This window comes from Epinephelus moara, chromosome 1 (assembly GCF_006386435.1).
Source record: "Epinephelus moara isolate mb chromosome 1, YSFRI_EMoa_1.0, whole genome shotgun sequence".
Taxonomy (NCBI): Eukaryota; Metazoa; Chordata; class Actinopteri; order Perciformes; family Serranidae; genus Epinephelus; species Epinephelus moara.
This window is the reverse complement of record NC_065506.1, coordinates 48521888-48536390: the sequence shown is the minus strand read 5'-3', so window position 1 is coordinate 48536390 and position 14503 is coordinate 48521888. Positions and strand designations below refer to the sequence as shown.

Below are 14503 nucleotides of genomic sequence, written 5' to 3'. Positions count from 1 at the left end.
TGAAACTGTCAAGAATTTAGTTTTGTTAGTTTTTCTTGTAAACAATAAACAAAAAAATATAATTTGTATTTGTTTGTATCTGTCTAATGCAGCCACACCTTTTGAAACACAAAAAAGATTTTTCCACAAATATTTCATGATAATATTTGAGATTGTGTAAAATTTTAAGGGTGTCCGAAAACTTTTTTCCACCACTGTATGTTACTCGAATATTTCCATTTCACGTTTCTTTACACTTCTGCTTCACTTCATTTCAAACTGTACATTTGAGTTTCATTTCGTCGCTAATACTTCTGTATTTTTAAGTAAGTGCAATTTTGATTGCTGACACCGATAGTCATTAAGTCAGAGAAGAAGAATATACTTCTTTGTTGGCATTAAGAACACATGTTTACATAAAAATGGTAGGTCTTTACTATACAAGAGAAAGAGTAGTGGGCCGAGTATAAGTCCCTGGGGAACCCCAAAGACGTGCTGCAAAGTACGCAAAGTCCCCGCGGACCAGTTTCCCTGCCAGTGACAAACATCCCCACAGCATGATGCTGCCACCACCATGCTTCATGGTGGGGATGGTGTTCTCAGCGTGATGAAAGGTGTTGGGTTTGCACCAGATATAACGTTGTCCTTAATGGCCAAAAAGTTTTAATCTTATCTGACCAGAGTACCTTCCTCCATATGTTTGAGGAGTCTCCAATATACCTTTTGGCAAAATCCAAACATTCTGCCTTATTATTTTCTTTAAGGTTTTTCCTGCCACTCGTCCATAAAGCCCAGCTCTGTGGAGTGTACGGCTTCTAGTGGTCCTACGGACAGATACTGCAGTCTCCTTCAGGGTTATCTTTGGCTTCTTGGTTGCCTCTCTGATTAATGCCCTGCTTTCCTGGTCAGTCAGTTTTGGTGGGTGACCCTCTTTTGGCAGGTTTGTTGTGGTGGCATAATCTTTCCATTTTCTATTAATGGATTTAATCGTACTCTGTGGGGTGTTCAAGTTTGGGATATTTTTCATAACAATGATCTGTACTTCTCCACAACTTTGTCTCTGACCTGTTTGGAGAGCTCCTTGGTCTTCATAGTGTTGTTTGCTTATACAGTAGGTGTTGCACTGGTGTTGACTCTGGGGCCAATCAGAACAGGTGTATATATATACTGAGATCATGTGACACTTAGACACTTAGATTGCTCACAGGTGGATCTTATTTAACTAATTATGTGGTTTCTGAAGGTAATGGATGGGGCTTCATAGCAAAGGGGGTGAATATTTTGGTTATTTTGCCAACAAGGGGTATCGTCCTCCCTCGCCCCTCCCTCGCCCACCCCCCCAGGACTTTTACTCGTGGGGAGTTTAACTGAGAACTATGACACAAAGGAAACATCTGAATGAGTAAAATTTCTACAGTAGAAGTTGATGAAATGTCAAATAATTGAGAAAATAAATGTTTCATCACTGTCATGACATCTGTTAGAATTTTGAGGATGAGGAAGAAAGTTTGCTTTCCTTTCTTCTTCCTCTGAATTCTAAATGGTTCTGTCTACTACTAGAATATTGAAACGTGTTCGTAGAAAGGCTGCTAAAGAGAGACGAGGAAGTGAAACCAGGAAAACAAATCTACTGAGGCAGACAGTTTTAAAGACATTAGTCTTCACCTAAGTTCACCATTGTTCAAACAGTGGGTTTGAACAATGTTTATTTGGCTGCACAGAGTTTGTAATGACTCCTCATCCCAGTACCTTGAAAATCCATAACATATCTAATAATAATTTAGGCAGAAATAATCAGTTCACCTGTAAATCTACAGAACTGACATCACCATCCTGAAGCATCAACCCCTCATCGTAACACACAGCCTTGTCACCAGCAGAAGATGTTGGTGCCGTGTGTTTTTCAAACTATAGATGCGTTACATTTGTACATGTCATATGTATCATATTTACATTTCTATAGTGACATAATATATGAGCTGACTTGGAGGGGATGGTTAAAAATACCTGATACCTCCCCCAAACCCAAAGATTAAAACGTATGTTATTTAAAAAGTTACTTTAAGTTACTCTGCACCAGATGGAAAAAAAGACACCAAAGATAATTTTGTTCACAAAAGCCTAATTGTGGTTTGCAGAATAACAGCAGACAGCGACCCTGATGAAGGCCTGCGTTGGTCTTTTTAATCTATATTGCCATGTCAAATAAAGGCATTTTAATTTTTGCACAAACCCTACGGTGTGGATAGTTTTTGAAGGAGACTTGCATTTTACATTTTTTGATTGAGAGCATACTTCACTTGTGCAATGAGCCCTTCACAAGATGGAATAAAAACAGTGCACCTCAGATATCCAGAGAGCACTGATATGTGACTGAGACCCAGCAGTGCTTCTGCTCATTTGTCTTCATGCAGTGTGCAAAACTCACAGGTCGAAAATTACAGACCAAGAGGCAACAACTTTCAACCTCAGTGGACATTTGAATTTGCACAAAGAACAGTAGGTGGAGCCTAATGTTTGTAGCCTAATATTGCTTCCAGAATTTGCTGGAATTTAACTGAATCCATTCTTCCCTCTACATGTAAAATGTTCCCCGTGCCACTGGTTGCAACACAAGCTCAAAGCATCATCCATCCACCTCCATGTTTAACAGTTGGACAGGTGTCCCTTTGCTCATTGTGTCCATAAAGGTTCTGTTGTACCTTCATGAGTCCACAGGACTTGTTTCCAAAAAGCATCAGGCTTGTTCAGATGTTCCTTTGCAAAGGTCTGACGCTGAATGTTGTGGTGAGGACACAGGAAAGGTTTTCTTCTGATGACTCTTCCATGAAGGTCATATTTGTCCAGGTGTGTCTGCACAGTAGAACAGTGCACCACCACTCCAGAGTCTGAGAAATCTTCCTGCAGGTCTTTTGCAGTCAAACAGAGGTTTGATTTGCCTTTCTAACAATCCTACAAACAGCTCTCTCACAAAGTTTTCAGCTTGACCTCCACAGTTCCTGTTAACTGCCATTTCTTAATGACATGACCAACTGAGGAAACAGCTCCCTGAAAACACTTTGCTATCTTCTTCTAGTCTTCATCAGGTCTTTTAGTTTTCAGAGTGCTAGGCAGCTGTTTAGAGGAGCCCATGGCTGCTGGTTGTTGGGACAAGGTTTCAGGAGTCAGTTGAAATTTGCATCACCTGGCCTTTCCTAACGATGACTGCGAACAAGCCAGAGCCCTAACAAGCTCATTAAGGTCTGAGACCGTGGGAAGAGCTGTCGGAGAGCTCAGATGTCTCTTTTGCACTGTGCTCCTCTTTTTTTTTTACTCTAAAATTGTACAAAACAAAATTAATAATTAAATTTTGCGTTGAAAAGCATGCTTCATATTTAACTTCATGCCTTTTGGAGATCAGTTCATCTTCTACTCACTTAACTGTTCACAGTAAACAAAATTTTGACCAGGGGTGCCCAAACTTTTACATGCCACTGTATAATGTTTCTAGAGATGGAAGAAGTACTTGTGTTTCTTACTTTAACTCTTTGAAACCTGGAGTGACATCACTTTTCTTTTGCCGCTTTCAGACACCTTTCGCACACTGAGAACAAACATATGAGTCTCTAGATAATTTTCACACAGCTGTTTCTCCACCTGACCTTCACATGGCACCAGATGTGGTTCTCTACAGAACGGAGCGAGTGTAAAAGTCCTGCTGGAGGCACCCTCAGGCCTCACTTCTCTCTGTGACGGGGCTGAGAATGTTAAAACGAAACATATTATAGTTACCAAAATGTCACGGTCAAAAAAGTGCTGATACACTGAAATCATTTTCACCCAATTTCTTTCACAAACATGGGAAAAAAGGAAGAAAAAAGGCATTGAGCAACAAGGTAAGAAATGTCCCACAAAAAGACAAAAGCTAGGGGAAAGCTATATTCATTGTTATTATTATTACTTATTTAAAATTGTTACAGTTTTAAAGCAATTCTTCCAGGTCATCTCATTGTTTTTAACTTTCTGTCTTTTCTTTCCTTTTTAAAAAATGTTTCTAAACTAATTTCTTGCAAATCTTTTGGGTCATTTCTTGGTTCATTGCTCATTGCCTTCTTCCTGTTTCTGGAAACATGTTTTTTTTTAAAGAAATCAAGCCAATTTGCTGTCAGGTATCAAAAGGTTAATGAGAGTGGTAATACCACAGTGTGAAAATACTCTACAGCTTAACAGACTCAAATTAATCCCAAGTCACTGGACACACGCAGACGTACCAACAACTGATGCTGTTGTAGTGTGTAACACACTGATGGCACTTTATATTCATTATCACCACCTAGTGGCTGATTTGTGTTTGTTCACCTTTAGATTTATCAAACCTTACATCACACACTTATAAATTATCGACATTCTGATTTATTCTTTTTAATTTTAGTTTAAAGAAGGAATCTGCTTGTTTTAACCCTTTGAATCTTTCTTTCAAAAACACTGAAGAAGGCAGTGAGCAACGAAAGAAAAAAAGACCCAAAAAATTTGCAACAAATAAAAGAGAAAATTAAAAATGAGAAAACCAGCAAAAAAAAAATAAAAAAAAATAGTAAAAACAAGAAAATGACCTGAAAAATTACAATAATCCTGTACCATAATTTTAAATATGTAATAATAAAATTTGAAGATTTTTTTCCCTAGGTAGTTTTTAAAATATTTTCCTGTCTTGTAAACTATTATTTTTTCTTACCAAGTTGCTTTTTGCCTTTTCCCTGTGTTTTTGAAATAAATGGCACCAGTGTGCTCAGGGTTCAAAAGTTTCAATACTTGAGAGGCGTCTGAAAGCTTCAAAGGGTTAAACAAAGCACTTCTTTTTTCTTAAGTTAAGGAATACACAAATACAGTGCTGCCGTTTTGGAAAACAACAACAACAACAACCAGCTTTAATTTTAATCTTTTTATTGGTTAGGTCATCCTAATTTCATTTCAAATATTTAAATTAAAAGTTCTTTTTAAATATTGTCTTCAAAGAGGAAAGCATAACTAAAAGCAAACTCATTCACGCATTTAAAATGTGAAAACAAAACAAAAAAAAAAATCAAAAGTTCCTCCTACAAACACTCGAATCACAACATCAAACACAAAATAATTGAAATGTAACACACTATACACAACTCAATCTAGGAATCTTTAAAGAACTGGTGCAACACGGGGCCAGAACAAACACACTGGTGCACTCCTTTATGTTCATCCAGTCAGGTGAGCCATCGGTCCGTCTCTCTGGTACGTTCATGTCTCTGAAATCTCTCTGGGGTTTCCCGCGGGGTTCTCCAGGGGCCGAGTGAGGGCTGTGATTAGATGTGGGTGGGCGTCGCGCAGGTAAGGCCGGTCACGATCATGGCTTCTCGTTGTTTAAAAACCAAAGGTGTTCTCCCCGCTGTAAGCCACATATAAAAAGCCGTCCTCGTCCTTCTCCTTCTCGTACAGCTGCCCCATCGTGATGCTGCGACAGGAAGAAGACACAACGTCGTTATTGATTGGGACAGCACACACCAGCTGTGTGTGTATGATCTATCTTCTTCCTCTGAGCCACCTAAACACCACAAACACACACTGTAGTTTATTTGACTCAGTCCCACACACACCGTCCTGCTGACACAAACACTCACTGCAGCACCAAATGTGGATTAATCCGCCACTAAAAATTGCCCCCAACAAAGTCACTATTTCCTCCCCTTTGAGAAAAAATACAGTAAGTTGCAGCTAATTAAATTAAATCATAGATAATTTCATGTGAAACACATTCAGTCATCATTTAGTTTGTTAAATTATCTGTTGGGCAAAAAAAGTCTCGAGTGTGCCTAACTTTCTGCTGAACTACCAGTAACTAACAACTGTTTCTTTTGTATTTAAGTGCTACCACTGCTACTGATAATATTTAAGATATTTCATATTCATATTTTTTTCTTGTGTCTTGCAATTTTTACACAAACCAGAATCTCTTTGCAAATATCAAGAAATTTTTTACATTTTTTTGGAAAAGCTGCAGCAGATTGATTCTGTTTGAACCAAAAATAATAATAAAAACTTTGGAGCAAGAACCTGAACGTGAACATTTTGTTCAGATTAACTACTTCATTCTATCCTTATTCCCCCCATTAAGTAGCTTTAAGGTTTTAAAATACTCTTTACACACTGAGTGTGAATTACATATTTCATATCATCTTGTTCCAGCTCTTCAATGATGCCTCATGATGTTTAAACCAACACGTTCTCATAGCAACTCGTCAAACATCACTGTTTTGTCTGTGAACTTTAATGTCTACATATGATGCGCTAGGTCTGCTGCATCTGCTGTTGACGTTCAAAGACACCATGTCAATTTACACCGGTTACATGCATCGTCTTTTCAAAATATACTTCTGTTTTCACAGGAAATGTAAAGTTTCTGCTCATTAGATGCACAGTGTTTTTAAAATAAATGTATGTCTGTAAAACACCTGGTGTTTATGTTATTTCGTTGTGCAACACAAGCACATGGTTAGGTTTAGAAAAACACATCATGGTTCGGCTCTACGTTCAGAGGTATTGAACGGGGGACTCCTGGATGAAAGTCCTGGGTTTGTTGGTCTCATCCACCTTCTCTCCTGCTCGCCTGATAGGGACTTTCCAGCTTCTTATCTTACACCGTTACCGGCGGTGTTTCAAACCGATGCCGTCTGGCAGCGTATCAACCCGCTGTGAAAGGTGTCTGAGGCTGAAATCACTGACAGAACACTGATATGTGAACGAGAACGGGCTGTTCAACCTGAGAGGAAAAATCCCAGACTTTGTTTTTCAAAGCTGCATCATTCCATCCACTGGTAGTATACTGGATTTCTTTCTTTTTTTTTAAGATTATTTTTTGGGCTTTTGCCTTTATTGTATATTGACAGTGTGAAAGGGGGAGAGAGAGAGAGCGGGGGGTGACATGCAGAAATGGTTGCAAGCCGAAGTTGAGCCTGCGACTGCTGCAGCGAGGTATTGCCTCTGTACATGGGGCGCCGGCACTATCCGCTACGCTACTGACGCCTCAGTATACTGGATTTCTTGTGGATAATTTGATACATATTTTCCCAAAATGTACATATTTGGTATCTTTGGAAACACTGGGGTCTCCTCTCCAATTTAAAATAAAATTTACTATGAGACGAATGTTTGTCTGTCTGAACAACATCAGTTTCTAACAACTGACCCACTGACAGGTTACTGAGATTTCAGCGGTAAAACTTGAGAAGAAAGTAAAAACTAAAAGCTCAAACAGTTCTGTAACTGGAATCTGAGAAAAAACGTATGAGTCTCTAGATAATTTTCACACAGCCATTTCTCCACCCGACCTTCACATGGCACCAGATGTGGTTCTCTACAGAACGGAGCGACTGTCAAAGTCCTGCTGGAGGCACCCTCAGGCCTCACTGTGACGGGGCTGAGAATGTTAAAACTAAACAGTATTATAGTTACCAAAATGTCACGGTTAAAAAAGTGCTGACACACTAGCATTACATTAGCAGCACTTTTTGTATGCACACCAGGGTTCCCCCAAAATTTAGTGGACAAAGTTTCAAAACTTTTCAAGGACCCATAATATTGTTGTCTTGCCCCATGGCATCAAACTCTATTCAAACATAATTTCATCTAGCTGACATACACGGAGACATACACAGAGAAAAAAACATACATGAAGGCAAACAAAACGTTGTCACATGTCGACGCAAATTAAAGCCACGTTAAATCCACTAGCTCATGTAGCAGAGCGGACACCTCATGTACAAAGGCTTTGGCCTTACCGCAGCGGCTGTGGGTTTGATTCCAACCCGTGTCCATTTGCTGCATGTTGTTTCCCCCTTTCAACGTTCGATGTTACATCGTCAGCTCCAGAGGACACATTTGCTGTTTTTTTTTTGTTTTTTTTTACATTACTCGGAAAGTTATCCAGGGAAGATTACTGCAACAATTTCATTACACACAACAAAATTTTATGTTTTTTCCAAAACTTTCCATGACTTCTTCAGGCCTGGAAAATGCAGTGGTTAAATTCCAAAACTTTTCCAGGTTCTCAATGACCATGGGAGCCCTGTGGGGCCCATTCCTTCAGTAAAAACCATATCAAATGTGCATTAACACTAAGACAGCCTGTAATTGAAATGCTGGAGAGTCTGGGGAATTATTTAATTCAGTTCAATTAAATGCATTTGTTACATGAAATTATAATTATTATTTCAGTAAGTAGTGTCACTGTTGATGAGGACAAGGCCCCAGTAAAATCACTGGGTTTGCCTCCTGTCCGCCCGCTCTGTAAACAGGGCAGAGCCAAACAAACCATACTGCGCCTGCGTCTGAGAGACTGTGGATAACTGGTCGAAGCTGTTCAGTATATTTACTGTGAGTTTTTAAAGTGTGGAGCTCAAACAGGGTTTTTATTATCACCAAAATGTTTAATGGTACCACTAACCATCTGGAGTTTTACTGCTTTCTATTGTAAAACTGGTAAAAGTGTCATCTCTAAAAAAGTGCTGAGTAATGACTGACTGGTCAGAGAGGAGTTAAACTGGGTGTAACCACAGTCACACTGGGAGCTGTAAGAACTGTGTCACTGTTACATCAGCCTGAATATCCAGTTCTTATAACACGTTAACTCAGTGTGTTTTATTCTCCAGTTAATATTTTCCAGGTGAGTACTCAAACATATCTATATGGCAGGAGGAGCTGTGTTCAGAGGAGACAGATATCTACTGAAAAGCTTGTTGGCAGCCTGTAAAAGGTCATCATGAAGAGACTGTGTAAGGCAGAACCACCAACACGAGATGAATGAACGAAGTATATGATATGGAACTGTTAACCCACAGGATGAGGACTGAGGTCGAGTCACTGACTGTCACAGGGATGGAAAGCTTTTGAGAGACAGGGCAGTCAGGACCTTTTTATTTATCTGTTTACTTATTTCTGTTTGTTTGTATTTCGTTTTTTTTCTTTATCTTTTTATTACATTTTGTAAAAACAATAAAAATTAAGTGTGTTCCTTCAGCTGCTTTGATCAACTTATTCTAAACATACATTAGCTTGTGTAAATCTGCCCTATAAAGGAGCGCTGACACACTGAACCATGACAGTGAAATAATTGAGATAAGGAGCCACACGGGAAATTAAACGGAGACAGAGTCACTTCATCCAGACTGCGACGGCGTCTGAAATTAAACACAGCCCGTCCTGATAGAAGCAATAAATGTGGTTTGACTCAACTTTTATCTCAACTTGCTTTTATGAGCATGAAGGAGTTTGTGTTCTGTGGCGGATCATTACAGAGCAGATAGCACAGAAATAAGGTTACGGCCTCGCTCCTGATGTTTAACACGGAATCATTACAGAGCTGCATTTATAAGATGATCAATCGAAGGAAAATTAATCTGCAACTATTCTGATAATTGATAACTGATAATTGCTCAGTGAGTAATGCCAAACATTTGCTGGTACAAGCTTCTCCAACGTGCAGATTCACAGCTTTTCTTTGTCGTATGTGATATTTAATAAAATATATTTTAGTTTTGGACAAATTCAGCAATTTGAAGACATCACTTTGTGCTCTGCGAAGTTGTGACGGACAGTTTTTAAACTACATTATAATTCTTAATAAACTAAATCACAGAATAAAAGGGTTTAATCTTCCAGTCTATTCAATGAACCAGAGGACTCGTCACGCTGTGCATCCTCAGCCCAGGGATAATAAATGAGCCCCTTTTCACACACACGTTGTTAACCCTGTGTTAACCTCAGCCCAGAGCTGTGCGACTCACACTGCACTTCTAAAGCCTCGTTTCAACCAAACACTTTCAGTATGTACCCTTCAGACATGGCACCTAGACCACTGGTCCGCTTAGCCTTCCAACAGCAGTCAGGACTCTTTACATGTAGGTTATTACTGGCTGGTTGTAACCACGTCAACCATGTAACTAGCATGAAATCATATTACGCGAAACAGCAGGAAACGTGATTCAGGAAAAGACACGATGTAGGATCCTGAACATCTTGTGTTCTTTCTTCCTCGTATGGGGCTGTTAATTATAAGAAAAAGACGAGCTTTGTTTGAGAAAAGGCTGCAGACAGCAAAGACAAATACTGACGAAAAAAACAAGAGAATTTGGGAAATGCTACGACAGCGCTCAGACGAGGACAATCTCCTGTTGGCAAGACAAAAAAGACAGCGCAAGAGGGTAAGCTAACATAGGCTACTGTTATTCCCCGTTACAATGGGTTAAATGTGCTTTATTTATCTAAAGTTTCTTGTCAGTTTGATATAAATCAAACAGCTGAGCAGTACAAAAAAAAGTACAAAAAAGTAGCAGGGTGTTGATAAATTAAAATGAGCATTATGCATCATGTGCATCGTAATCTAGTAACGTTAGCCATCTTCTGGTGAGTGGGTTATTATGTGGGCATATCTCACTATTATGATTGTTTTTTTATTTTTATAAACCAAACAATCAAAAGATTAATGGAGAAAATAACCAGCAGATTAATACTAACCATAACACTGACTTCTAACAGCCCTGGGTTGAATGTCCACTGGGACTTGTAACAAATGTTTACATACTAAAATGATGAATGACTTCTCTTTAACAGCGAGCAGCAACATTATTGTGTCTCCATTGGCAGGGATTTATGTGAGAGCACTGCTGAAACATTAAGGAGAGAGAACAGTGGAGAAAAAGAAAAAATATTGTTTTTCCTTTATGTGAGCCTTTTCCTGACATATTGTTGTTTTAAGTTAGCTTGCTGTTGGATACCTCTGGTGTCAGTTAGTAGAAGCTACGCAGGGCTGGGCGATACAACGACTTTGTACAATATATTGATATATTTCCAAACAAAATATATGAATGAATTAAAAATCAGTGCTGAATACTGATGATAATTACTGCAAAAACTACTTGTAACATTCTGTAATAATTACTCCGAATCATATAATTTCCTTGTTGCCCTGAAGCTAACACTCTGAGGCCCCATACCAGTGCTCGACCCGGGTACTGGGATCCTCTGAAAAAGCCTAACCCCCGCCCCCAAGTGTCCCGGCCCTGACCTGGACTGAGGCACCGTCTTGTCCACGAACAGGAAGATGGCCTTCTCTGAGGGCAGCTGGATGCGTTTCCTGATGATCCACATGAACTGAGCCACTGTGATGTCAGAGGGCACCAGGTACTTCCTCTTGTCGATGTCCACTATCTGTGATCCAGACACTTTCTCCACAATCACCTGAGGATTAACACACACACACACACACACACACACACACGCGCATTGATTACAGATCAATACAGTGACGGGCATGCTGCTGTGAATCAGCTGTAAGGTCACAGAGGTTTCACTCACCGGGACCCTGTCAGGGTACTTGTTGCGGATTTTGGCTGACTCTATGCATCGATGTTCTGGTGGACAAAAAGCAACACTGATATTAAATCATGTGAATATTTTGCACTGCAACAGAAACACACATCTCTGAGGATGAACCTCCTCTTCCTTCTATAGAGATAAACCAGTGATGGAGACAGATCAATATTTAACAGCTGAGGTGAGACATTCACAGGCAGCTGCAGCGGATTTAGACGCACTGAGACCACAAGAACGAATCAATCCTGACACTCAGAAGGTGAAAGTGCATCATCAATATAACATCTCCGCATTAACTATTCATGTAACTATCGAACTGGCAGCCTCTCTGACTGGAATCCTGCTGAAACACATTTAACGATTATTTACTGTAAAATTATCTGGTTATTATTTGCTCAAAAGAAAGTGACTCATCGCCAATTAGTAATCATATAGAAATCTATTTTCTGTATTTCCTTTATTTCTTTCGAAGAGTCCCTAAGTGGACTTATAATTATATTTTCTGTAACTTCCCACACGGTGCAATACATCCTTTTAACTTATAACTTCATTTCTTTGCAGACCTAACTCCAAATTGTGCACACTTAAAATGACATACTTCTTTTATTTTTATGTTGGTACTTGTGTTTGATGTCTGTTTTTGCACTTAATTAGAGAGAGAGATAACTCTCACAGCAACAGAGCATGACTGAATCACAACATGCTCTGTTGTTGTGACAGCTATCTGTCTGTCTTCAGCTCTGGTTACCTGTAACAGGTATTATCATGACACAAAATAAATCCCTCTTAACTCCTCTGAATTTTCGGCTCCAATAATCAGGATTACACCTTAGTCTTAACCAAAGAGCAGGACGACTAAAAGACAAGCTCTGACAACACCTCCGAAACCAAACATAAAAAAACCAAAGAATAAAATAACAGAAAACCTAAATGTATATACTAAATGATTAAATGAATAAAGGACTGCCTAATAGCTAAATAAATATATATATAATTTGATGATTATAATTTATTGGGCTGTTGGTTGAATTAAAAAAACAAAATACATTTGAAGATGTCACCTTAATGTTTGTTCATAATTTCATTGTCAGTTATAATACTTAACTTTTACAGTGTCTGCTTTTTTATCTTTTATTTTCTCTCCCTATGTTTCTTGATTACCCACCAAAACACCATATTTACTGTCTTTTTTTTTTTTTACTAACTTCATTTAATTATAATTTTATTAATTAAAAACTAATCAACTGTCTTATCAATACTAAAAATAATCCTGAGCTGCAGCCTTGTGGTGGCACACACCTTACACAGTTAGTGCGCAATATGAAACTGGATATCTGGATAAAGAACATCCTCCTTTTCACGGGAGCAGAGGGATTTATGGGTAACGTAGTCTCAACACTGACACCAACAATAACAATATGCTGGAGAGATGCCAGCTGCCATGTTCACTTTAGTTTTTTAGATTTAACATTTCAAAGCACTTAAAGATCTTTATGTCTCAACATTATTTCTCAACAGCAACAAAACTGAGCTCATAACAGCACTGGAGCCTCTTTTTAAAGTCTGATTGACACTGGCATCAGATCAGCTGGCCTGTCAACAGGAAGTAGATATTGATTATGAATTTTGGATCATTTAAATACCAGATATGTTTTGTTTTCAGATAAATAACTGTGTCCTGTGTCTCATATATGTTATCATGAATAACTTTTAGTTCCAACACTCCTTTTAACAAAGTAAGCTGATTAAAGGAATCATTTCAACTTCTGGTAACTTCTCAAACCACTTCTATTTATTTTTGTGTATAAAATCAGTGGATTTATTGACAAACAACTGAACTGATTACATAAAAGATGAAATTATTGGATGTAAACCAGCCTGCAGGCCTGAAACTGTTGTGCCAAAACAACTTTAGTCCCGTCCTGGTGACGCCTGTCAGGCCTCCAGTTTATACCAAGTGGACAAAAGGGATAAATATAATATTTATGTATATAAAACATCCCAGTTTTAATCCCCAGCTGCTCAGTGTAACTAAACGGAGGCTTTAGCAGCTTAATGTGTTTCCTCCGTGTTAATATCCACCATCAGCCTGAAACCAGGTCGTCGTCGCGGCTGAAATAGGAACAAAGACACGATGCTTTGTTCACCTGCACGGAGCCAACACTTCTGATTCAAAGTGGAGACATGGAAACAGACTTTTACATGAAGTGACATTAATGTTATCGGTTATATTTAATGTGTGTCGGCACAGCTAACTAGCTTACAGAGCCTCCTCCTTTAGACAAAAGCCTGAAGGACAGGCCACTGTGAGAGCCCGACGGGCTTTAACAACGCTTTGACCAAACATTAAACCCTAATTTATTTCCCCATGAGGCCAAATAAACGGTTTCACTTGAGAAATTGAAACTGCGTGGACATTTTTGATATCCATCAGAAATAGCAGCTCCTCCCTCCTCCCTTACCCAACGAGTGATCCTCTTTGAACATCCATTTCATGTTTCCGGGCTCTTTGTCGCTCGATGCAGCAGATTAAACTCGACTCAGGGTTTAATACACAGGGTTAAAAATATATTTATGTTCTTGTAAGTTGTCCTTTTAAACCGTGGCTCTCTCAGTTAATGTGTAACGGTCACACAGCTCAGCTCCCAAACAACAATCTGCTCTTCACTATCAGCCCCGGCGGTGACGTCACACCCGGACTCTTCCATTCCGCAGCACACGGGAGGGGGGGCGACGGGGACGGAAACGGGACGCTCGGACTTTTTCACATTTAAATGAAAAAAATTAAATAGGTTAATTTCTTCACTTTAAAGCACGTTGACGTTTATTGTTTAGAACCCAACTTTTACATCATATCTGCATTTCCTATGGCGTCCTTTTAACATAGCTCCCTGTTAGGTTCTATTTGGTCCTACCCACTGTGAAGAACATAAACATAACCATATCCTGCCTCTGTATGCTTCAGGATCAATACTGTCATTTTCGATTAATCTGGGTTTTTTAATCATTTAAAATATAAGGTAATAGGGGAAAAATGTCAATCATAAAACCCCAGAGGCTGAGGTTACTGCTTCAAATTGTTTGTTTTGTTTAACATAAAATCCCCCAAACCAGTGGTGCAAAGTAAATAAATACATTCAGG

The 14503-nt window shown here is 39.0% G+C and overlaps 1 protein-coding gene across 1 annotated transcript; it reads right to left on the bottom strand.

Moving 5' to 3' along the window:
- Window positions 1–4885: 4885 nt before the first annotated feature.
- LOC126388042 (gamma-aminobutyric acid receptor-associated protein-like 2) lies at window positions 4886–14035 on the bottom strand. Its single transcript, XM_050040936.1, has 4 exons — window positions 13824–14035; window positions 11344–11399; window positions 11054–11226; window positions 4886–5446 (listed from the first exon to the last, which is right to left on the bottom strand). The coding sequence occupies exons 1-4, from the start codon at window positions 13855–13857 to the stop codon at window positions 5356–5358; spliced, it is 354 nt and encodes a 117-aa protein (XP_049896893.1). The 5' UTR covers window positions 13858–14035; the 3' UTR covers window positions 4886–5355.
- Between the last annotated feature and the right edge of the window lie 468 nt (window positions 14036–14503).